At 39.6% G+C, this 24,831-nt stretch overlaps 3 protein-coding genes across 3 annotated transcripts; 2 read left to right on the top strand and 1 right to left on the bottom strand.

Moving 5' to 3' along the window:
• Window positions 1-4,875: 4,875 nt before the first annotated feature.
• Window positions 4,876-7,629, bottom strand: LOC117636349 (cysteine proteinase RD21A-like). Its single transcript, XM_034370816.1, has 5 exons — window positions 6,938-7,629; window positions 6,046-6,281; window positions 5,819-5,959; window positions 5,178-5,636; window positions 4,876-5,085 (listed from the first exon to the last, which is right to left on the bottom strand). Exons 1-5 carry the CDS (start codon window positions 7,434-7,436, stop codon window positions 4,990-4,992), a joined length of 1,431 nt encoding a protein of 476 aa, XP_034226707.1. The 5' UTR covers window positions 7,437-7,629; the 3' UTR covers window positions 4,876-4,989.
• Window positions 7,630-14,322: 6,693 nt separating this feature from the next.
• On the top strand, window positions 14,323-16,901 carry LOC117637467 (uncharacterized protein At4g06744-like). Its single transcript, XM_034372359.1, has 3 exons — window positions 14,323-14,708; window positions 14,982-15,658; window positions 16,235-16,901. Exons 1-3 carry the CDS (start codon window positions 14,383-14,385, stop codon window positions 16,708-16,710), a joined length of 1,479 nt encoding a protein of 492 aa, XP_034228250.1. The 5' UTR covers window positions 14,323-14,382; the 3' UTR covers window positions 16,711-16,901.
• Window positions 16,902-20,306: 3,405 nt separating this feature from the next.
• On the top strand, window positions 20,307-22,001 carry LOC117637296 (uncharacterized protein At4g06744-like). Its single transcript, XM_034372149.1, has 2 exons — window positions 20,307-21,138; window positions 21,234-22,001. Exons 1-2 carry the CDS (start codon window positions 20,403-20,405, stop codon window positions 21,746-21,748), a joined length of 1,251 nt encoding a protein of 416 aa, XP_034228040.1. The 5' UTR covers window positions 20,307-20,402; the 3' UTR covers window positions 21,749-22,001.
• The last annotated feature ends 2,830 nt before the right edge of the window (window positions 22,002-24,831 follow it).

Raw genomic sequence — 24,831 nt, 5'->3', positions numbered from 1 at the left:
CATAGGATAAACATAATTTTGTTTAATGGATTAATATTATGATTTTCCTTCCTCTTTTTTTTTTTTTTTTTCCTTTTTTTTTCGTCTTTAGCTTTTTCTGTTAAACTCATCAAACTCCAGGGTTCGACTCTAAGCGGTCAACACATACAAGTCAGGTAACAATTACATATAATTTGGCAAATCACTCAATCCCAAATATATTGGGATTTAGTTGACTTCTCAACACTCCCCCTCAAGTTGGAGAGTGAATATTGTGAACTCCCAACTTGCATACCATAGCCGAAAAATCTTCTTTTCCCAAGGCCTTCGTAAACACATCTGCTACTTGTTGTTGAGATGAAATATATCTTGTAACCACTGTTCTGTCCAGAATTTTATCCCTGATAAAATGACAATCAATTTCAATGTGTCTAGTTCTGTCATGGAACACTGGATTGGCAGATATGTGCAGCGCAGCTTGGTTATCACAATGTAAAGTAGCTGGTCCTGGGTTTGGGAGTTGTAGGTCTTGCAATAGATAACGCAACCAAGTAATTTCACAGCAAGCACCTGTCATTGCGCGATATTCAGCCTCTGCTGAAGAAAGAGATACTGTTTTTTGTCTCTTTGTTCTCCATGAGATCAAAGAATTTCCAAGAAACACGCAATAGCCACTTGTGGACCTTCGTGTGGTTGGACATCCCGCCCAATCTGAATCACAGTATGCCGTCAACTTCATCTCATTTCCAGCAGGAAAGAAGAGTCCTTGTCCTGGTGTACTTTTCAGATACCTCAAAACTCTCATGGCGGCATCTAAGTGTGGCTTGCGAGGCTCATGCATGAATCTACTGAGTATGTGTACTGAGTAGGTAATATCAGGTCTTGTTATGGTGAGATAAATCAAACGTCCCACCAATCGTCTATACTTTGTTGGATCATGAAGTATCTCACCTGTATCAGAAGAAATTTTGGAATTTTGTTCCATGGGAAAGCTTACTGGACGTGCTCCCAAAGCTCCTCCATCTTTAATAATGTCCAATGCATATTTCCTTTGACAAATAGAAATTCCTTTCCTGGAACGTGAGACCTCAATGCCCAAAAAATATTTAAGATCACCAAGGTCTTTGATCTTAAAACGAGTATTAAGAAATCGCTTGAGAGCATCAATGGCAGGCAAATTATTTCCTGTAATCAATATGTCATCAACGTAGATCAAAAGAGCGGTGAAGGACTTGCCATTTTTGCAGGTAAAAAGCGAATAATCGGCTTTGGACTGAGTGAAACCAGCAGCTTGTATGGCTTCAGTGAACTTAGAAAACCATTGGCGAGATGCTTGCTTCAATCCGTACAAGGATTTGTGAAGGCGACATACCAAATGCTCCCCCTGTCGCCGAAGACCAGGAGGAGGTGACATGTAGATTTCCTCATGTAGATCGCCATGGAGGAATGCATTGTGGACGTCAAGTTGATGCAAAGACCAGTGGTGGGCAGCGGCAAGAGCAAGAACACACCGAACAGAAACCATTTTGGCAGTAGGAGAAAATGTGTCATGGTAGTCAAGACCTTCAGTTTGAGTGTACCCTTTGGCCACGAGACGAGCCTTGTAGCGCTCAATGGTGCCATCGGAGCGATGCTTGATTTTATAGACCCATTTGCATCCAATGGGTTGCTTCCCAGGTGGAAGAGAAGTGAGGGACCAAGTCTGATTGGATTCCAAAGCGGCAAGTTCAGATTGCATAGCCTCTTGCCAGTGGGGATTAGAAACAGCCTCTGCAAAAGTGTTAGGTTCCACTGGCCGACTAATATTGGCAATGAAAGTAAAGTGTGATGGTGAGTAACGGTGATAAGAAAGGAAATTAGAAAGGGGATAACGAGTACCTTTGGTGCGACATGGCAAGGAGTCCGACGATTGGTCAAGCGTGGGTAGAGTAACCTGTGAGCAAACATAATCATGGAGATGGGCTGGTTTAACCTTATGGCGAAGAGAGTGGCGGATGGGGGCTGGTGGTACAGAAGGAGAGGAAGGTGGTGATGGGGCTGGTATGGCAGTGGTGTCCGAGGGAAAAATGGGGGCAGCGGTGTCGAAAGAAGCCGTGAGATCGGGTGGGGTAGAAGGAGATGGAGGATGTGGTGAGAGTAAGTCAGGAGATATACATGGAGGAGATGACAAATCAGATAAAGGAAGAGGTAAAACAGGGGGTGGAGGTTCCGTGAGAGAGGAAGAAGGGAGAGTTTGGAAAGGAAAATGACTCTCATGAAAAACGACATCACGACTGGTAAAAAATTTTTTGGTGGTAAGATCAAATAATTTGTAGGCCTTTTGACCGAAAGGATAACCGAGAAAAACACATCGCTTGGCTCTAGGATCAAATTTATGGGAAGGTTGGACAATGGTGGCATAGGCTAAACAACCAAAAACGCGGAGGTGGGTATAAGAAGGAGGTTTATGGTACAGCTTCTCATATGGGGATATCTTGGATAAAAGGGCAGTGGGTAGACGATTGATCAAGTAAATGGCGGTGAGAACACATTCTCCCCAAAAAGAAATAGGGAGATGTGCCTGAAAACGTAAAGCCCTAGCCATCTCTATGATATGTCGGTGCTTGCGCTCTACAACACCATTTTGTTGTGGTGTGTAGACACAAGTATGTTGAAAGATAACCCCATGTTCGTGAAAGAAACGACGCATGGAAGAAAATTCACCTCCATTATCAACGCGTATTTGTTGTACGTGAGTATTGAATTGTGTTTGGACAAAGGCAAAAAAGGATTTAAGCAAGTTCTGTGTTTCAGATTTATTTTGCATGAGAAATAACCAAGTGAACCTAGTAAAATCATCCACAATAGTTAGAAAATAACGAGCCCCTGAAAAAGATGCAATTTTATGTGGCCCCCAAATGTCGCAATGAATAAGAGAGAATGGTTTAGAAGAGGAAATAGAACTTAAATGAAAAGGTAAGCGAGTTTGCTTTGCCAAGGGACAAACCTCGCAAGCATTATTTGAAAAAGGGAAATGTAAAACATTCTTAGCTAAAAATTGTAAACGAGAAGATGATGGATGGCCTAAACGGCTGTGCCAGAGGTGAGTTGAGGCATGAGCATGGTTGCAAGATGGTGGGAGAAGGGAAGGCTTGTCTGACACCAAAGAAACCAAGTAGTAAAGACCTCCTTGCTGTTTACCCAGACCAATCGTCTTCCTCGTAGCCAAGTCCTGCAAAATGCACCAATTAGGAAAAAAAGAGATGGAACAATGAAGTCCTTGTGTAAGTTTGCTTACTGACATCAAATTAACTTTGAAGCTAGGCACATACAAGACATTGTTTAAAGAAAGAGATGAGTTGAGAGAAGCATTCCCAACAGAAATAATAGAAGCCTTTTCACCGCTAGGCAATACAACTGGTGGAATGGAAGGGTTGTTATTTGTGGACGTAAAAGAATGTGAGGTGGATGTAATATGATCTGTTGCGCCACTATCAATCAGCCAGCGGTGTAAAGGTAAAGGATAATATGACAAACCTGCAGAGTTTGCTTGTGGCTCTTTCTTATCATTCATCATGGTAAGAATCTGCTGATACTCACTGTCAGATAGGTTGGGCATGGCAGACTTCAATTCTTGCATAGTGGGATTGTTCTGCACGTGATTGGCAGAGGAACTTGAGCCTTTCTTGTTTCGGTTGGATTTGTGCAGTCGATGCCCAGGAGGATAGCCATGAAGTTTATAACAGGTATCAATTGTGTGATGATCCCGATCGCAGTGAGTGCAGTGAAGAGGCTTACGATTAGAATTCGAAGGTCTCTGGTGTTGGCGAACAGCCATTGCAGCAGGTTCCAAGGTAGTATGAGGAGTCCCCAGTTGTCGTTGCTTCTCCTCTTGGGAAATTAAGGAATAGATGTTGCGTATGGATGGTAGGGGCTGCATAAGAAGAATCTGTCCACGAGCAGCAGCATATGAATCATTCAGACCCATGAGAAATTGCATCACCCTATTCCTCTCATCACGTTCAGCATGATCTTTCATGGCACCACAGGTACAAGTCGGCACATCACTGTATGATGCCAACTCATCCCATAGTCCCTTAAGTCTTGTGTAATAAGCGGCAACCGACATTTGATCTTGAGTAAGGGAAGCAATGTCACGTTGGATCTGGAAAATTCGAGGAACGTTGCTTTGAGAGAAGCGCTCCTTCAAATCTTCCCATATATCATGAGCAGTGTCAGAGTAGATGACGCTATCAGCTATGTCTTGATCAAGGGAATTCAAGATCCAAGATAGGATCATATCATTGCAACGTTGCCAAAGAGAGAACTCATCAGGATCGGTTTTCTTTGAAGGCTTCTTGACAGTGCCATCAACAAAACCAAGTTTGTTCTTGGCACTCAAGGAGATTCGCATGGAACGACACCATGTCCCATAGTTGTCTCCATTCAATGGTTTGGATACAAGAACCATGCCAGGATGGTCAGAGTGATGAATGAAAAAAGGGTTGGAAACTTCAGACTTGTTTCCATCCTTGGAAAAAGTTTCAACTTCTTTGTCATTAGCCATGGCAGAGAACTAACGAAAACAAAGAAGGAGGAAGCTGGGATTTTTGACGGTAAAGAGAAAAACAAGAGCTAGGTTTTCTCCTAGCTCTGATACCATGTAAAATTGTAATCAAAAGAAGAATGTTTGATTACTTGCTTGTTTTCTCTTTACACTGTTAAGGGTATCTATACCCAAGTTTCCTACAATCAAGAGACTAGTAAAGGAAAGCAAATCATATACAATCAATTACATATAATTTGGCAAATCACTCAATCCCAAATATATTGGGATTTAGTTGACTTCTCAACAGAGCACAGCAGCCAATTTGTTTTGAATTGATTTGGTTACATAATTTATCTACAATAACCATTGAAATTTCAATGAACACAAAAGCAATTTCTTCCTTGGGGGTATGCATATTTTCTTCGGAGCAAACTCACTTTACTTTCTTCCTTGTGGTTACCCAATTTCACAGGTTTGGATCCTCAAGCACTTGGAATCTTGCCGGCAAAGTGGAAATGCCGGTTGCTTCTAGCCGGAGTTCTCTTGAGAGCTTTCACACTTAGTGGATTGTCCTTGCTCTGTTTCAGTAAAAACACAGTATCAGCAAAGATGAAAAGGGTCACTGCAGAAAAACAAGAACATAAAGATATATGGATCTATGATTTGTTACCAATCGGCAAGTTCCAGCATCAAGGTCACAGACTGGATACTCATGGGGGCAGCAGCTGTAATGGTCATCACAGCAGGTGGCAGACTCTAGAGGGCAGCATCCCCATCCGAAGCACAAGTTGCCGTACTCATAGGTGCAGCAGCATGTGGTTCCCACAGGGCACGAGTAGTAGTCGTCACACACAATGGTGGGCTTCACAGGAGGAGGAGATGGTGGAGATGGGGGAGGTCTTGGGGGGTTCTGACCCTTCTTGGTAGGGTATGAGGCCTCAATGGCAATACCGCATTTGCCAGTATTGGTGCTAGCCACATTACGTTCCAACTTGATGTAACCAGCCTCTCCCCAACTTGGACCCCATGAGTTCCTCACAATCCAGTAGTCTACACCATTTTCGGTGCCATATCCAACAGCAACCACACCATGGTCAAGATCTGTTCCACAGCGTCCAGTGAAGACACCCTGAATGGACAGATAAATTAGAACTTGTCAGAGATGTCTAGTATTGATCTTGCCAATTACGTTATCAGGCTAAATTTTGAGACCGCAAAAGATTCTACTGATCAATGAATCAAGCCTACAATCCAACAACGTAATGGTTACCCTCCACATGAGTAGAGTTGGAATTAGGATAGAGGCCTTACCGATTGGTAGAGTTGGAATTCCCTGCCACCAGCTTCAATGGCAACACTAATTGGTTGATGTGACACAGCCTTCTTCAAGGCTTTCTCATCATTTTCTGGAACATCTTCATAACCATCAATGGACACAACCCGAGCGTTTTTCTACATAAACGCAAAAGAACATTAACACAATGATGAAATATTTTGTGCATAAATGAAAGCCAAAAGAGGTTGAATTGGATGTGTACCCTGTTAGGGTCACATGAACCATCTCGAGCATGGTAAGGGTAATCTTCCTCAGTATCAATGCCACCATTGTTGATGATGAACTGGAAAGCATAGTCCATAAGACCTCCATTGCATCCTTGGTTGTATGATCTATCACAATCCACCAATTCTTGCTCTGACAAAGAGATCAGCTCACCAGTCACAATCTTGTTTATCCCTTCCACTGCACCAACGGTTGAGAACGCCCAGCAACTCCCTTCAATCCAAAACACATAAATTCTATTACTAAGAAGCAAAACGCAGCAGCAGCATTTCATGAGGCATACCAATACCTCTGTTCACAAATTCTGTATCGTACACAGGAAAATCGCATTTCATAATCCTAAACTACAATTACCATATGTGAACCGTTTCGTTATGCTAATGAAAAAGCTCACATATTTTATAGGTGCAGATTATCAAGATGGACTCAATCAAAGCATTATCGACTTTTAATCTGCATGCTACAATCACTTAAATATGCACAACCATCTTTTGGAGCAAAGCATGTTTCCAGACTTTTTTTCTAGGAAACATGTTTCCGTTCAAAAAAAGTAAAAGATTACAAATTTGCTGAACAAAAAGGCACTGCAATTTACAACAACGCATACAAACAAGTCCTCCAGCCACAAAAACAAAAATAAAAAGCAATTATGAACGAGTCTCACGAATTTCATAAATCTGAAAAAGGAAAAATATTTTTGTTATTCTCAAAATCGTTTCTTTCGGAGAAAAGACAAACAAACAGGCCCATAACGCTTTCACTACATTCCAGGGTCAAAGTCTGCTCGATCCAATTAGAACATGACCCCAAAAAAACATGCGCAACAACAAAAATACAGACAAAAATAAATACAAAAATAAAAAGCTCACCGCATTGGCCTTGATCCTTAACCGGAGCAACAGCGCCCTTCGCCCTCCAATCGACGGACTCGGGCAACTCATCGCCGGCCCGGTACGCGTACCGGTTACTCTTTCTAGACCAGGAAAGCCTGAACCGGCGGTCCACCTTGGTACCCAAGTAAATAGACCGGTACTCCTCGTTGGTCAGATCGGCGAACCGGTTCAAACCCACCTTGTAACTCCGGCTCTGCTTGTTGTGCTCGTCGACGAACCTGAGATTGTCCTTGAAAATCTCGAACCGCCTCTCCTTCTCGCCCAAGGCGTTGTAATTTTTGCGATGCTTGACCAGCCACGACTCGTACAAGGCCTTCACCTCGGCCTCGGTCCTGTCAGACGGGACGCCCATGCCGTGCTTGTCGTCGTAGTCGATGATCGACATGTCCATGGCCGTGGAGAGGCCAACGAGAATGAACAAGGCCATGCAGGCCAATGAGGCCATGGCCCCAGAAGGTCTTGGAGAATTTTTCATTTTTGATAAAATGTCTGTGAGAATGCGATGGGTTGAGTTGGGGTTGGTGGGTTTTTATATATATAGGACGAGAGAGAGAGAGAGAGGGGGTTTGGATTGGCTTAGTTTGTTTAAGGAGAAGAGAATGAATGGGACAACGAATTGGGATTGGTTCAGAAGACCGAAGTTGCGTTGAAATAGGAATAAGAGTCACGTTGGTTTAAGGACTGGTGGTGACCACCTCTAAATTTTGGGGAATTTGTGTGTTTGTGAGATTAGGCGTGTTTTCGGTTTGAGTTGTGCTTAGGATAAGTCGCTCACGTGCACCAATTGAATCTGCATCTCAGTTATTTACAGTCATGGTTCGAATTCCCACATGCTTCAAAGCATCCGCCAGCTAAGTTTTCCCGAGAAACAATTCCCAAAATGGCCAATTGCCTGTATCCGAAAAACAAAAAACGAAACTGATATTTGTGGCAGAAGCAACAAGAGGTAGTTTTAAGGTAGTTTCTAGTTTGATTGTTGCCACTACGTATTAATTTTATGACGAAGAATATGTGACTATTAGGTAGTTTCTAGTTTGATGGTTGCTGCTACGTATTAATTGTATGACGAGGAATCTGTGACCATCTGAGAATTTAGGCAGCAAAAGCTTTCAAAATGATGACAATTAGGCAGAATTTGGAGAAGGTCTCTTTAGAAGTAAGCACATTGCAGCACATGCTTAGATGTAGGAAACATAGTGTTCCTAAAGATTTGAAGATTGATTAACGGGAAGTGATTTTCGCACTCCTCTTTTTTCCTTATGCACTTTCTCTCTTTTATTAGCCTTAGGAATGAATAAATCAAAGGAAAATCAAGTGACAAAAACAAGGAGAGAAATGCATATGGAGAAAATGAGAGTGTGAAAATCACTACCCTTAATTAACGACAATTGAGCATTGCCCATCGTCTTATATGTATAAATTTCTTAAATTTCTTCCCATGAATTGTGATTATCTCTAGGATTTGTGTTTGTGGTTACCATTTTCCCACATTGGATTAAATGGAGTAAGAAAAATGGGTTGAAAGTTGAAACATACACTTTTATATTTGCTCGGACTCAACTAGATGGAGTTCACTTATTCATGAAAAAGAAACAAGACGGTTTGTAAAGAAGTTTGGGGTAGGCATGTGTGTATTCTGCTATGTGTGTGTATTTGCTTGTACTCTCTCTCTCTCTCTCTCTCCCCCTCTCTGGCATGTGTGTGTATTCTGCTAAGCAATAAGAATCTCTCTCAATCTTTGTGCTCTAGATGTTTTGTTTTAGGTAAATTCTGCTATATGAATTGGTTATTATAATCTATTGGCTTTAAAACAAAAAACAAAAAAGGCAATCTGAGTACTTTGTCTTAGTATTTTTCCTGAAACTTATTCAATTTAAGTTGGGGACATATGTTCTATAATTTCTGATCTATAATTCTCCACTTGGTTTGGATAGGAAAAGCATCTATGATTGTTCTTAATTATCTCTGGTCCAACTTTTTATATATATTTTGTGTGCAGATTCAGTGGATGTTTTAGCTGTTACATAACATGTGAATTATACAATTAGATTCAAGTTAAGATCATCAATGCCTTGAAGTGAGGGGAACCCATACTGGCCTAAGACTGGCAGATGCATATTCTTTTGTTTGTTCTTTTATTTTATCATCCACCACTGATTTGATTTGATTTCTTTTGGCAAACATCCACCACTTTTTTTTTGGTTTGTTCTGTTTCATTATATGGTCATTGTATCTTGTTCAATACTACCCTATAGATCTTGCACTCATTTGTTGGTATTGGAGGGAATGATACACTACATAATTACCTAACCTAATCTAATTAGTCCCATTAATTAGGCATTATCTTGCTAGGCATTATCTTGCACTTTGATTTTTTGGCTCCTCAAGGCAAGGAGAAACACTTACATGAAACGGGGATAATACTATTTTGCTATCCCCTACCGATCACTGTATGCTACGTGCAGCATCTAATTGACAATTTGGTCAAATAATCCCCAAATGGTAGGAATTATTTGACCTAGGGTTTGATTTAATTAGGTTCCCACAAATGCCCCCCAGCTTCTGCATGACGCGTGGTGGCATGTAGGAGATGTAAATTATCCGTTGGGCTGTCCAGCTGTAACTGGGCTTCCTTCATGGACTTGGGCTCCCGCGTAGAGGAGGTGTTTGACTTGCCAATTTTATGAACTCCCAAGTTGGAAAGAGTTTGCGATTCCTTGTAGGTCAAGGAATCTTTATCCTTATAAATATAGGGCTCCTCCAATTTATTCTTCACATCCAAAATCCATTCCGATTTCATTAGTGAGAGAGAGTAAGCTTTGGAGAATTTTTCCGTTCTTCTTGAGCTCTTGTCTTCACCGCACTCCCAAGGTAATTAGACTTGGGTTATATATATTTTTTTTGTCTTTGTTCCGATTTTTGGCAGCTTGGATCATGCCTTCTAGTCGATGAGGGGAGCTGAAAGGGGTGCATGTCTATGCCTTGAAACATAGCTGGAGACGTTGGGAGGTCAACGAGGACCATTGTCCTCCGAGGGTCGACCTTCTCGCCTGCGCTGCCTAGTTGGAGTGTTGGTGGACTGCGCCTGCGAAAGATTCTCTGTAGCTTGTCGACGAGAATTGGTTCTTCGAGAATGAGTAACAGAGCGTCTTTCCTCATGGTCCTCGTTGTGAGGGCTATCCAACTGGCCCCCTTGGGGGCCTAGCCTTTCGAGAATGCTTCTCTGCGAGTAGACAGCTAAATGCCTTTCTTCGCGATCCTCGTTGCGATGGTTGTTTGGCTGACCTCATTGGGGGCCTAGCCTTTGATGTATATTTCCCTGCGGGCCCAAGCGGGCACGGACGTCGAGTCGTCCACCGGCGCGTTCGTCCATCCTTCTCTCCTCACCTGGTTGTCCAAGGCCAACGTTTTGAGCAAAGCCTATTTGGTTGATGAGCTGCCTTATTAGATTGCTTTGGTCGTCCATTCTCTGAGCTAGCTGGTCAACTCTTAGATTAAGGTCTGCTTGACTTCGTGGATCGGGAGGAGAGAAGTGTGTGGAGCCTAACTGCACACGGGCTAGGTTTTCATTGGAGGTGTATGCAGGAGCGTGTGTCGCGCGTGGAGGCAATGGAGGGAATGCTTGGAGTTGCTCCAAGATCGGCCCTGGGTCGGCGGTGGTACCGAGTCCACCTTGATGGGAAGTTCCACCATGTTCGGCGGCGGTGGCCAGTGCAGTGGTGAGAGGTGGCGGTGCCACCATGTCGATCGCGGGATCGTGGGTTGAGTGGTTTTGGGCCGTCGCGGATCTAGCCATCGCGGCGGCTTTGCCTCTTGTGTTCATCCTTCCAACCATGGTTGTTTGGAAGGCTTCGGTGGATTGGAAAATAGGAGGAACGGATTCCTTGAGCACGCTTTGAGTATAACTCGTGCTCTCAATGAAAGCACCAATTTGCGGGAGCAAATTTTCCCACGAGAATATTCGGTTCGGAAGATTCCCTTTTCTTCTTTGCCGCCTCTTTCTCCCTGCAAAATAGAACAAATAAGAGGACCACACTCGGGGGGTGTTGGCCAAAGGCCCTCCGATGCCTAAGTTAGTTCAATCGATCCGTAGAGAAACGATAGCTAAAATAGGGTACAGGATGTGTTTATAATATAAATCGGGCGGCCGGAGCCTTATGTAAAAGAGAGAGAGAAAAGAGGTGGCTAGGGTTTGAGAGGAATTTAGTGTAGAGATTTTAGTAGTAATTCTGACGTACCTCAACCCTTATGTGTGGCTATGCTTTTATAGTGATCTCGGAAGCTAGGGTTTCAGAGGAATAATTTCGTAGATGGAAGGGAATTATTCCTCCCTTTTTTGGGATTGATTTGATTAATTAGGGATTTGATTTATTAGGGTAAATCAAATCCCTAATTGTGGTAGGCATCAAATCAAATCCCGATTCAATTAGGTAACTCCTCATTTAATTGGGAATCGTGGTAATTAACCAAATCAAATCTCAACCTAATTAGGTAACGTTCAATTTAATTGGATAATTCCCAGTTAAATTGAGTAACTCCCAATTAGGTTGATCAATTCCCAATTTGGTCAAATAATCCCCAAATGGTAGCAATTATTTGACCTAGGGTTTGATTTAATTAGGTTCCCACACTACACCTGATAAATTTTCCACGTGACAATCTGTGATTGGAAGAGAATAACAAAATAGTGTTATTCCCGTTTCATACAAGTTTTTCTTCAAGGGAAAGACAAGATTACCTAGAGGCCCTATGTATATATGACACATCTGATGACATAAACAGACAAGGTGGGGAAGCTTCCACTGCCAAAGTTAATGGCGCATTTGCAAGTGCTACAAACTAAAATTGGAGAAAAGATACAAAAAAAGTGAACTGATTTTGAAGCATCTAATTGTAAATTCTCATGATGATCAAGAACATAATATAGCAGATGGGGTTCAAGATTATGGAGAGGGGTCTTGTCAACTGCAAGAGCCCATTTCAGGTTTTCAGAAGAGAGCTTGTATTATTTGTTTGTTGAGAATGATAGGAAAATTGAAATTTAGGTACATTCATGTGATGTGAGTGCTTTTAGTTTTAGATGGAGGGATTTGGGGTTTAGGTGCTAATCCTGTTTTGGATATCTTTCCTCCAACCAATGAGATGCATAAATCAAACTCAATGCAAATTTTGGCACCCTCTGATGCTGTTGCAATCCTGAGAAGTATCATTGGCCTACGATATTGATCCAGTGGCTTGTTTTTCTCTCTTCTTCCAACAATCTCCAGCTCTGATGAAAATCACTTTTTGAGTAGTCATTCTCACTCACATCATCAATTGGTCCTGGGCACTCAGAAGCAAAGTTAACGATAACTATAAGTGGATCATATTTATTGATCACATAGCTGATTACACTATATATGACGTACGGTGACGTATCTATTAATTAATTGGCCATAATAATTTATGGAGTAAGTGAGTTCCAATTGCTACATAATACTACTGAATATTCATTTAAAATGTAACAACATTGAAGTGCTTGCTTGGTTTGTCTGCTTAAGTGGCTTAATTAGTCTTTTAGCTCTCTTTCAATCCGTGACAGAGACTCCTTAAAACATAACATTATTTTCTTCCTCCCTTTGCAGAACTCAAACAGCTGCTTTTGCTTTTGGTAGCAGGGACAGAGAGAGACTGCAAGGCAGGTCATTTCACACCGACAAATAAAATAAATCAGGCCACACGAGCACCCCAAGCTCGTACCGTAAAATGCTTCTTTTCACGTGAAAAATAAATATCATTCCATTATTGATGAAAATATCACGCCATGAAGATAATATCAATACATTATTAATGTTAAGTATGTCATTATTTGGTTCAGTTTTATTCTTATCAGGGATTTAAAACATCGGGGATAAAAGGAAAATCTTGAGGATATACAAGGGAAGAAATTGTTTTACCTTATCATATATCCGTATCGATATCTTAAAAAATGAAAATTTCGGAGAATATACCAGTATATCGGCATATATTTTCATCTTTGATTATAATAATTAACCATACGATGCAAAGAAAATGCTTAATATATCTCAACTTTCCTTACATTATATTATACAAAAGAAATAAGAACAACTTTGTACCTAATGGCATTAGACTTCCCTCTTTATTAGAATTGTTCTTAATTGAGTTCGGTCATCTCAAATTCATAAGTTTTTTTATTTTCAATCCATCAACTACAATGTGGACTTTAACTTCCAACTGGTATTTTAGCTGGCATTTTATTAGGTACGCTTTCCTTTTCTCTTTTTTTCTTATTAATTGAGGGAAGGACACATAATTGCACAACTTTCATATGAGATTACTATGCCATTAAAATGATTGGAGTAGTTTATTTTCGTACACACTCTTTTGGTTGATTATGAAGACAATTACATAATTCCTACTTAATTAGCCCTTAGCTCTATCCCTAACCTAAGGACTATTAAATTCGTTTATTGTTTAATCTATGCTAGGTTGAAATTGTTGTCTTTAGTTAAAGAAACAGTCCTACGAGCCCAAAACACATTTCAAATTCTTTGAATGACAACTAATGTGATGGTATTTCATTTGATCATATATGAATATTCAATTGCGATATTATTATGTGGGGACGAAATTGACTATCAATTTCATCCCTTTATGCCCACTTGGCTGCCTAGTGTTGAGACAACCCAAAACTTTATGTCATGCTTTTGGTACCCCTCGAAAAGAAATTGTAGAAATTGCACGATGGCTTGGCTTGTGGCATAGACTTGGAAGTCAAGGTGTTTCTGTTTTGTTTGTGGACATGTGATACTAGGGCTGAGGGCGTCATGGGTGTCTTTCTCTCACCCATGTGAAATTCCAATTATTGATGTCATTTTGTGGAAGAAGAAAAAGCCTGTCTTTATTTTACCCAATCAATTTGAAGCTAGAGGCTCGAGTGGGCATTCGTTTGGCCTTGCAATCACCTTTGCAAAACCCTTCTTTTTCTGCAAATCTCTTTTTAAGCACAGAATCTTCATTTGCACATATATCTCCATTCTAATACTGTTTTCATAATCCTGAGCTGTGCCCAAGTATTTTAGTAAAGTAAGGCCAAGCCTCTAAACTTTTGGTAGGCCCCAAGGGACTTGAAAATACAAAATGTAAGGAATCAGAGTGGCAAACAATAGTATGTAACAAAAGTGTCTCTGTGTCTGACAACGAGAGCTCAACTCACAAGCCCCTCTCCCTCTATACTCTCTCTCTGTCTCTCAACTCTCATCCCCAAGAGACAAACATTTTTGGGCCAATGTTGTCTTTTTCCCTCATGAACCTTGACTATTCTTCGCATAAGTCTAAGTCTGCCTTAGTCTCCTCCTCCTCCTTTATATGCATAATATTCTCTCTTCACTATTTCTACCAGCTCATGCTTGAACAAAGGCATGGCTACCTTTTCTTTCTTTGCTTCACTTTTGATCTCAATATTTTTAGTACATTTGTGTTTGTACCATGAGGTTGAAAGTGTTGATGATCAATTGATCAGCACACATAGAGAAGCCTTGGAAATCATTATAGGTGGAGGAGGTGTAAATTCTCCTCCTGCCCCTCCTCCTGAATATGAAGAGTGCCCTCCCCCTCCTCCCCCTCCATGCCCTCCACCACCGTCATCATCACCGCCACCTCCACCACCATCACTGCCATCATCACCGCCACCAATGTCGCCGCCACCGCCACCGCCAAAACCAAAATCGCCTCCACCGCCACCGCCAAAACCAAAATCCCCGCCACCGCCACCGCCAAAACCAGAATCGCCTCCACCGCCACCGCCAAAACCAAAATCCCCATCACCACCACCTCCAAAACCAAAATCGCCGCCACCGCCACCGCCAAAACCAAAATCCCCATCACCACCACCTCCAAAACCAAAATCGGCGCCACCACCACCGGCAAAACCAAATTCGCCTCCACCGCCACCGCCAAAACCAAAATCCCCGCCACCGCCACGGCCAAAACCAAAATCCTCGCCACCGCCACCGCCAAAACCAAAATCGCGGCCACCACCTGCCCCATACCCGTTTGAGAGCCAGCGAATTGAACTTGCCTACCATGTGTTTCAAAATTTCCGTCCCTTAATCAAGTCTGACCCGAATAACTTCACAAAGTCATGGCAGGGTCCTAATGTTTGCAAGTACAAGGGCGTTGTCTGCGCTATTCATCCTCGCTACAAGCAGAAAGCAGTTGCTGGTTTAGACATCAATGGCGCTCTGTTTGCCGGGGATAATGCTAAACTCCCCCTGGATGGCTTCCTTGACAAGTTAGAGGACTTGGCTTTCTTCCATGCAAACTCCAACAATTTCACAGGCTCAGTCCCAAAAGACGTTTCCAAACTAGAATTCTTCTACGAGCTTGACCTCAGCAACAACAAGCTAATCGGAGGCTTCCCTAATGAAGTTCTTGCGGCCACAAATTTGACATTTTTGGACCTCCGGTTCAACTACTTCGCCGGTTCAGTCAGACCGGAAGTCTTCAAACTAGATGTTGATGTGCTCTTCCTCAACAACAACAATTTCAATCAGAAGATTCCTGACAATCTTGGTTCCTCACCAGCCCATTACTTCACTTTTGCTAACAACAAGTTCACTGGTCCAATCCCAAGAAGCATTGGCCAAGCATCCAAAACCCTTTTTGAGGTTCTCTTCCTTGGGAACAAACTTACAGGTATGCTTCGAAATTTCTATAATATCCTGGACTTTTCCCCCATTTTCTCTGTTTTAAGTACCCAAAATACAAAGAAAATGAGGATAACATTATTTTGCTTGAATAGAATAACACTAATCTAATAATATGTTTGGTGCTATACATAATTAAAGAATGTATTAAATGAAATATGCTATTACATAACTTAATGGGATTAAACATAATCTAATTTGGTTGGCCGTTGAATCAAATTAGTCAGTTTGATCTAACGTTAAGAGATAAGGCCCTCACTATAGAATGACTCAATCTCATCTATCTTAATCTTAACCTTTTGATTGAATTTATAATCATACTATATTTGGGCCTACGAGACATAATCCGATCCATGTTATTTTTAGGACACCAAACCTCTAGCTAAATTGTGAATCCTATCCGGTTATATACTTACACAAACCAAACGGATACGTAATCCTATATGTAAGATAGATTGGTAACCAGTACTAGCGAATTAATTCTGATTTCATTTATTATCCATCAATATATATATTACCTTCGATATTATCTTGGACACCGACATTTAATACCTCGCTTTTTCAGGGTGCCTGCCGTATGAAATTGGGTACTTAAACCAGGCCACGGTGTTCGATGTCAGCTCGAACTTATTAACAGGCCCAATACCACACTCATTCAGCTGCTTGGCCAAGATTGAGTATCTAAACTTGGCCAGCAACAGGTTCTATGGGCAAGTGCCAGAGCAGGTCTGCACCTTGTCTAATCTGGGGAACTTGTCCTTGGCCAACAACTATTTCACAGAGGTCGGCCCAGAGTGCAGGAAATTGATGAAGAAGAAGCTTCTTGATGTTAGGCAGAATTGCATTTTGGGCGAACCAAACCAGAAAACAAAGGCTCAATGTAATGCCTTCTTCTCCAAGCCTAGAAAGTGCCCCAACGAGAAGGAAATGACCTACGTGCCTTGTAAAAGATACTTGCGTTCAAATGAGAAGAAGCCTGAGCATCAGAAACAAGCTTCTGCCCCATTGTCTTATGGCAGTCTTGTGCGACACAGGCTTTGATTGATTTCATGCTGGAATTGGGCTCGTGGAAGATGATGAGCTAGATGGGTCCTTTGTTAATTTATGCATATATATATATATTTGTATATTTTCTTTCTTAATGATTTAACGGAGCAATGTAATAACCTGCTTTGTAGCCCTAATTTAAGCATGCAAGTTTATAGAATAATGAGGTTACTACTTGTTCTGAATTTTATTTTTTTCGATGAGATCATTTTTATTGGGGCGGCTCTCTCTCTTATATGATCTATTGAATTAATGTCATGTGATAAAAAATGAACGCTGAAACTGCTTTCCATGGTCGCTTGTACACCACAAATAAAAGATTCAATCAAATTGAAAAGACCTTTGGTTACTCATGTCTCTGTCTATGTCCTGTTCTATCCAATTGGTCTGTCTTAGAACTAGTAGCAGTTGAGGGATTACATATTTCTGGCTGGATGTGGTAGGACTTTTAGTTGAGAAAGTTCGCCTGTCATGTGCCAGACTTTCACCACTGACGATATCATTTTCTTCTTGAATAATGCTACTCTTATCATATTTGTATACCATATTTTTATATCATGTTATGTGGCAACTGAGGTGGACAACCACATCAATTAAAATTATTTAATTTTTTTTTCTTTTATGATTTATTCCAATATTTATTTTTCTAATTGCCTTAATTAAAATACACCTCATTGATTTAATTGATGTGGCATATAATATGGACATGCCACATCATGTGGTATAAAAATGTGATAAGTGTAGTATTACTCTTTCTTCTTAGCTTTAGAGTTCGTCAGACTTTCACCATCAAATTTTGAAGGGCATGAACTAGGTGCACAAACTCGGCCTGTATTCCTCAAAGTTTTTCTTTTTTTATTTCGTCAAAGGTAGGAAGGGGGAGGAAAATTTACTCACACACACACTGGTGAGTGGTGCCTAGGGGTTTTAAACTTAAGACCATTGCTTTTAGGCCAAACATACTTTTCCACTATGATATGACCCATTGGCAACCCTTTGTTTTCTCCTTCATCTATTGAAAATTAAGCTGTCCTTCAACCAAAAAACAAAAATTGATTATGATATTGTCAGTTTTTTTTTGGGTTGGTGTGGTAATTGTGTATATATATACTAGCTCCTTGGCACATGCTCAGGTAATTGTGTATATATACTAGCTCCTTGGCACATGCCTGAGCATGTGCCAATTGGTTTTCTTTTTTCTTTTTTATTTATTTTTTAGAATTAAGAAAAGACAACATGGGTAGTTGTGTTTCATAAAAGTAAGACCTATTATCTAATTTGTTTTTAATTATATTTTTTTAATATGAAAAAATGTGAATTTACCATATTATCCTCATTTAATTAATAATTTCAATTCTTAATGTTTGAATTAACAAGGACATTTTCTGGTATTTTGAATGTTTCACCATTCTCTGCCTTTTGCTTTATATATAGATATACACACACAGTACACCTACTTTTATTTATTATTATTATAATTATTATAATTATTTTATAGGCTAATATGAAATATTAGAATTTAACTTGGTTTGACTATTGTTCATGCTAAATCTAACCAGATAGAGATAAGGCTAACTTACAGGTAATGTGAATGGTTTGGACGAGAAGCCTTCGGTCCATAGAGTCTTTCCTTGAGGCATGATGTTGGATTCGGTCTGGAGGAGGAAACAACATGTATAGTCTAGGACACTAGTATGGTGCCTGCCGAAGACTCTCCGATGCCAAAGTTAGTAGCTAAGAGCAGTTCTAATGACAATGTGAAAGCACAAGTCAAGTAAACAGTCCTACCTCTTGGTTGTGCCAAGGGGCTCTATTTATAGAGAGCATTTGTGTCGCTCTTAGTACTTAGTTTTGATGTGGGACTTGTGGGAGTGTCTTTGGCAATCGACATGTGCCCTGACAGGTTCTGGCGGGAGTTCCGAGGTTATCTGTTAGAATCAACCAAATGTGCTGACTGGTCTCTCGGCATAGTGTGCCGAAGGTTGGTGTGGGTGTCAGTTTGTAGGCACTTTACCGACTTGATCACATATGAATCGGTGGAGTATGCCAATAGTCCTTTCAGCGTGGCTCACCGAGCTGGTCTCTGCTTTGTTTTCATTCCACGTGTCGTGACGTGAGTGGGGGGTCATATATGGTACAAACAACTATTGTAGACGTGACTTAGGCCAATTGATTAGGGCACTCTCAAGTTCAAATCTCCATTCCTGTAAATTAAGTTAATTTAAAAATTTTGAACTATCACTTGTTTTAAAAAATAAAAAAATAAAAAAATTAGTATTGACTATTCTTAACACAAGTCAACCTCAGTCTCCATATATTATATATCTCTTACTGTTTCTAACTACTCTTTTGTGGATCCCATGGCCGGTACTATCTTTTTCTGATGTTCTTCAATTTTTGCCTGCAATTGACACATAGTCGTTGTTTAGGGGTAAAATGAAAATTTTACAAATTCAAAAGTCATAAAGTGATTGACTTGTGACATGAAATTAGTAACACATAGAACCTTATTTTGATTAAACTTGAAAATAAAATAAAATATGACCATTGTTTTTTTTTCAAATATTAAAAAAGAATCCTATATATATACAAAATGCCGCAGATAATAAAATAGTTAATTGTTAGTTTTATTTTTCATAATTTTTCGGGGGTTTTTTATATAATAATTTTTAAATTGCATTTTGTATTGTTTTAAAAGTAGATAAATCATAGGGGCAAAATTTGAAATCCAGACCAAAAACTTCCATGATCAGGTTCAGGAGTGCAGTTGAGTGATCTGCCCTTTCATGTCGCGATAGGATCCCTCTTAACATTTTGAGTTGCTTCGTGAGGTCACACCCATGACGTGCAAAATCAAGGACTAATCTTTGGGTGGGGAAGACCATACTTTTTTCATATAAAGCAAAAGACAGACATATAAATTATAGGGAGATTCACTATTATACTTAATATAGGGGCCCAAATTATAAAAATACCCCATATGAAATGGACTTTAGAAACACACCCAAAACCCATTTACAACATAACAAAAAAGCTTTTAACTTCTTATAAATTACAAAATTTCCATCAATTTCTTAAAATAAGCCCAACCCCAAAATCTCATAAAAAATACTCAAAACACTCAATAGAGCATCAAAGTAATTTAATAATCAATATTAAATTCAATAAGACTAGCTGTCATTTTTTGAGTTTTTTTTGGGTTTGTTTATATAAATTCAATTGTGTAGGATTTATTTATAATATTAGTACTAATAATAGGTATATCACTAAATATCTCTAAATTATATTACTCGATGGAAAGAGAAATTACATGACATATCATAACTTGGTCTTTAATCAATTTAGAGTGAGGTATGAATTTAATTTGGCTTAAAACGTTCAGTTTGAAACAAAGGTTAGTTCAGCTGGTCAAGATAGTGTGTCCACCTCCTTGTACCAAAGTTCGATCAAACATGGGTTTGCTTGGTCCAAAAAAGAAAACACCGTGGGCTTCAAGTGACAAATATGCTTGAGGTAGAAATTTTTTATGTGAAGATTGTCACATAAGTTAGGGGATGACACTTTATGCTCCAGTAATTGCCATACCATCATTTCCTTGAAGATGCTCCTATATCCTACTTATATATTCTCTCATCTCTTCCCTATTCCTAGCTACTCTTGAGCATCCCAATAGCTAAAACAAAAACATGGGCACCATTTCTTTCTGTGCTTCCCTTCTGCTTGCAACCCTATTTCTACATTTGTGTTTTCAACAAGAGGTTGAAGCCCAGCCAGGCCCCTTTATAAACAACCGACTTAGAAATGCCTTCAATGTGATCCAAGCTTTCAAACGCAGAATCCAATCCGACCCCAAAAACTACACAGGAACATGGGTGGGCAACAACGTCTGCAAATATAAGGGCTTCACCTGCGCAGTTGTCCCTGACCTGAAGAAGTTAACTGTCATCGGAGTCAGCTTCAATGGAGCTTTGTTTGGCGGCTTTAACAACAGGCTGCCTCTCAATGGCTTCATTGACAGGTTGGAGGACTTGGTGTTCTTCCATGCGAACTCCAACAACTTCACGGGCACCGTCCCTAGAGGCACTGCCAGGCACAGATTCTTCTATGAGCTTGATCTCAGCAACAACAAGCTAACTGGAGGCTTCCCAAATGAAACTCTTGCGGCCACGAACTTGACCTTCTTGGACCTCCGGTTCAACTCATTCAACGCCACGGTTCCACCAAAAGTGTTTAACCTAGATGTTGACCTCCTCTTCCTCAACAACAACAATTTCCAGCAGCGACTTCCAGGCAATCTTGGCTCCACACGTGCCCATTATCTCACCTTTGCCAACAACAAGTTCGTTGGTTCAATCCCAAGGAGCATTCGAAACGCTAGGAACACCCTTTATGAGGTTCTCTTCCTAGGGAACCGGCTTTCAGGTACAATGTCCTCAAAATTCCTCAAAATTTTGATATCTTTTAGGGTTCGATACATTTTCGCTAACATCGATATTTAACACCTTGATTCGTTACAGGGTGTCTGCCGTACGAAATCGGGTACCTGAAACAGGCAACCGTGTTTGATGTGAGCTCCAACATCCTAACAGGCCCCATACCAAACTCATTTGCTTGCTTGGGGAAGCTGGAGTATCTGAGCTTGGCCACTAACCAGTTCTATGGGAGGGTGCCTGAGGCTGTGTGCAAGTTGCGCCACCTAGAGAGATTTAATGCGGCAAACAACTATTTCACTCGGATAGGACCAGCTTGTACGACGTTGATCAGGAAGAAGATTCTTGATGTCAGAGGGAACTGCCTTCCGGGGCTCCCAAATCAGAAGACAGCTGCTCAATGTGCTGCCTTCTTCTCTATACCCAGAACTTGTCCCAGACGGACAAGGTTGAGTATAATTCCTTGTAGAAGATCACTTTCAGCTTTGAATGAGACGAACGCAGATATTAATGAAGACCAATTGACCACCAAAGCATATAATATTCAAGCACCAGCCGAAGCCCCACGAACTTATGCTACTCTTATGCCGCATGGGCATTGATTTGCATCATGTACTTGTGCTCATCCAAAATAAATGGTCGTGATCTTCTCTTATTTTGCATGTGTGTGTGTGTGTGTTTTTTTTTTTGGTTTTAATTTTATTATCTACATGTGTGCTTCTTTTTCTTTTTGTTGGGATTATCTAGCATGTGTTTTTTTTTTTTTGTATTTGTTGTAAGCTGAATTTATAACTTTATGGATCAATGCACCCTGATTGCGAGAGGCAGTCCTAATAAAGCATATGCAAATTTGCAGAATAATGAGTTTTATTACTTACTTTTTAGTCCTATCACCTTCAAATAGAATGGACAGCATATTTTGTGACCGACACAATATCAACATTGTATTTTTTTTAATAAAGAAATTTCATAATTGCATTTATAATTCAGTTAAAAAAGGCACTAGTCACAAAAGACCATTACAATAACGGAACAATATAACATCAAAATTAATACAATCTAGAGCTCATCCATTAACATCAAAATTAATACAATATCGACATTGTATTAGGTATTGTATGTTGGTAAATCAAGTTTGGTAAGAACCAAAATAAATATGTTGAAACAACTTTCACTGTGTTTGGATGGTGCTTGACAAATAAATGACTCAGAAAAATCATTGAGATCTCTGAATGACTCAAAAAAAAAATAATAATAATAATAAATAAACAAAATTGATGAGTCATTGACATACACTTCTATAAAAAATTGTTAACTCTAATAATTTATTGTCTATGCTTGACCAAAAACTAAGTTAGTCTATGTGATAGTTTGTCTTCATTCTTTATAATAAAATGGAACGTGAATGGGAACCAGCCAAGCTTTGCTTTATTCATGAAAGAAAAAGAGAACCAAGAAAGAAGGACGATGCTTGCATTACCCTTCTTTGGCATATGCTTTTTGAAATTCGCCAAAAACAAAACATTAAAATTAAAACAAAAAGAAGAAGAAGAAGAAGCATAATGCTTTTGAAAGAGAGTGAAAAAAAAAAAGAAACGTACACTGCCAGATGTGTCCTGACTCTTGAGCCTTTTCTTTTCCCTTTCTCTTTTTCCAAGTTTATTGAAGCATGAATCATGTGATGCTGGTAATATAAAAGAGGGATTTCTATCTATCACGATTCACGATTAGACATAGAAGATAGACCTAGTTGTGTACAACTGTGTGATCAAAAGAACAAATATCTATCTATGCTGGGCCTATTTGGGTGGAAGTTAAAGAGACAGAAATAGAGTTCTTTGAATCATGGCCATATGCCCCTAACAACCTTCTTTTTTTATCAATAGGAATTTCATTAACCTTCAACAACAGGAACAAATAACCATTACATCAATATGTAACAGGAGGGCATAAGAAGTGGCCTCGTTAAAACATTGTCATTAAAAACCCGAAGGGGGAAAATCCTAACAACCTTTTTTTTTTTTTTTTTTTGAGGACCTATCCTATTGAAATGGGTGATAGCATATTAAACTCACACACACAACACGGATGCTAGGACTCGAACCCAAGACCTTGACTGAGGGAGTAAAATACTCCAAACCACTATACTAGTGGGTCATTTAAATACAATGTTATGATATAAGTGAATTGATAACACCACTTTACGATTTAACTGTCAATAAAAAGAATTCTTGTACTCGGATGGGTGGACATAGACATTTATAGGCGGCAACCTTTATTATTCTTTGGGTTTTTTGTTTTGATGATCACAGACAGGAGTATACTCGTAATCTAATCTGCCAGTGGGCCTAATTAAACAACTTTTATTTATGTAATAAGAAGAGACATGATGGACCTCGATCGTTGGAGGCAAGCAAAAGCTAAATATACAAAGATGACAATACTAAGAAAAAGAGACAAAGTTAGCTACTTTATATAAAGAAGAAAAAAAAAATTGTTGTTAGTGTGTGAGGAACAAAAGGCTTTAATGGATAGGTCGAATACTTTCAATTATTGGGTATTTTCCTTTATATATATAACGTGTTTTTTTTAAATTTTTTTAAAAAAATACAAGTGATATTAAAAAAAGGGGGAATCAAATTTAAAACCTCACATGCATAGTGGATAAATAAAAGTACAATGTAAACTACTTTTGCTTTCTCTTTTATGTATAAAGTGTATATTTCCTTTATTAAGTGCATTTTTCTTCTCTGTGGAGGACTAGAAGTGAGAAATTGATCGATGAGGAAAAAAAGGACACAAGATTTGCCAAAGCTCATTAAGTTGAAAAGAAAAAAAATATCAGCAAAATTTGCAAACCATTTGATCACTTAAGATCTTGGATGAAGTTTGGTGTTAATTAAAAATATTGTGTTGTCTATCTAATGGATTATAGTTAAATAACTAAGTAATATTGTTTTATTTAATATATTTTTTAGAGATGATATTTGAGTGAGGATCTAAAAGGAACACTAGGAAAATAAAATTATGAAGGACCTCTAAAAAAAAAAATGTTTAGTGCATATGATTTCACAACTAGAGAGTAATTTTTTTCTTTTTGTGTGGAGAAATTCTATGATTGCATTCATAATTCAGCCAAAAAAGTCACTAGTCACAAAGAGCCAATACAAACTAGCCACAAAAGGGCCATTACAATAACGGAGCGGTCTAATATCAAAATTAAGAAAATCAGGTATGTCTCCACTAACGATCAGGCAAGATCGAAGAAACTCTGGCATAGGCATCCCAACTAAGATTGCAAACTTAGAATAATAAAAAAAGGATAAAGCTTGAAAAAACCAAGCCATAACAAGGAGAGATGAAAAGCTCTTATAAAGGAGAGATGAAAAGCTCTCACAAAGGAGAGATGAAAAACACTCACAAAGGAGAGGTGAAAACTACACAGAGAACCCAAAGAGTCTCTACAACTTATTCCAAACATAAAGAAATGGCAAAAAAGATGGTGGTGGAGATCCGACGCCGAAATGCAGCCGCAGCCGCCTATAATGATTGGATGAAAATCATAACAAAACTAAGACAAATAGGGAAAACACTTTGTCTCTGAAAATGGGGGAAGAGGTGAAATAAAGAAGAGAGGAAGAGAAGAGGGGAGAGGGGGGAAGAACAATGGCTTCCTCCCCCCTCA

Source organism: Prunus dulcis, chromosome 8 (assembly GCF_902201215.1).
Source record: "Prunus dulcis chromosome 8, ALMONDv2, whole genome shotgun sequence".
NCBI classification, from domain to species: Eukaryota; Viridiplantae; Streptophyta; class Magnoliopsida; order Rosales; family Rosaceae; genus Prunus; species Prunus dulcis.
Note: the sequence above shows the minus strand (reverse complement) of the source record. Positions and strands in the feature narration are given on the sequence as shown.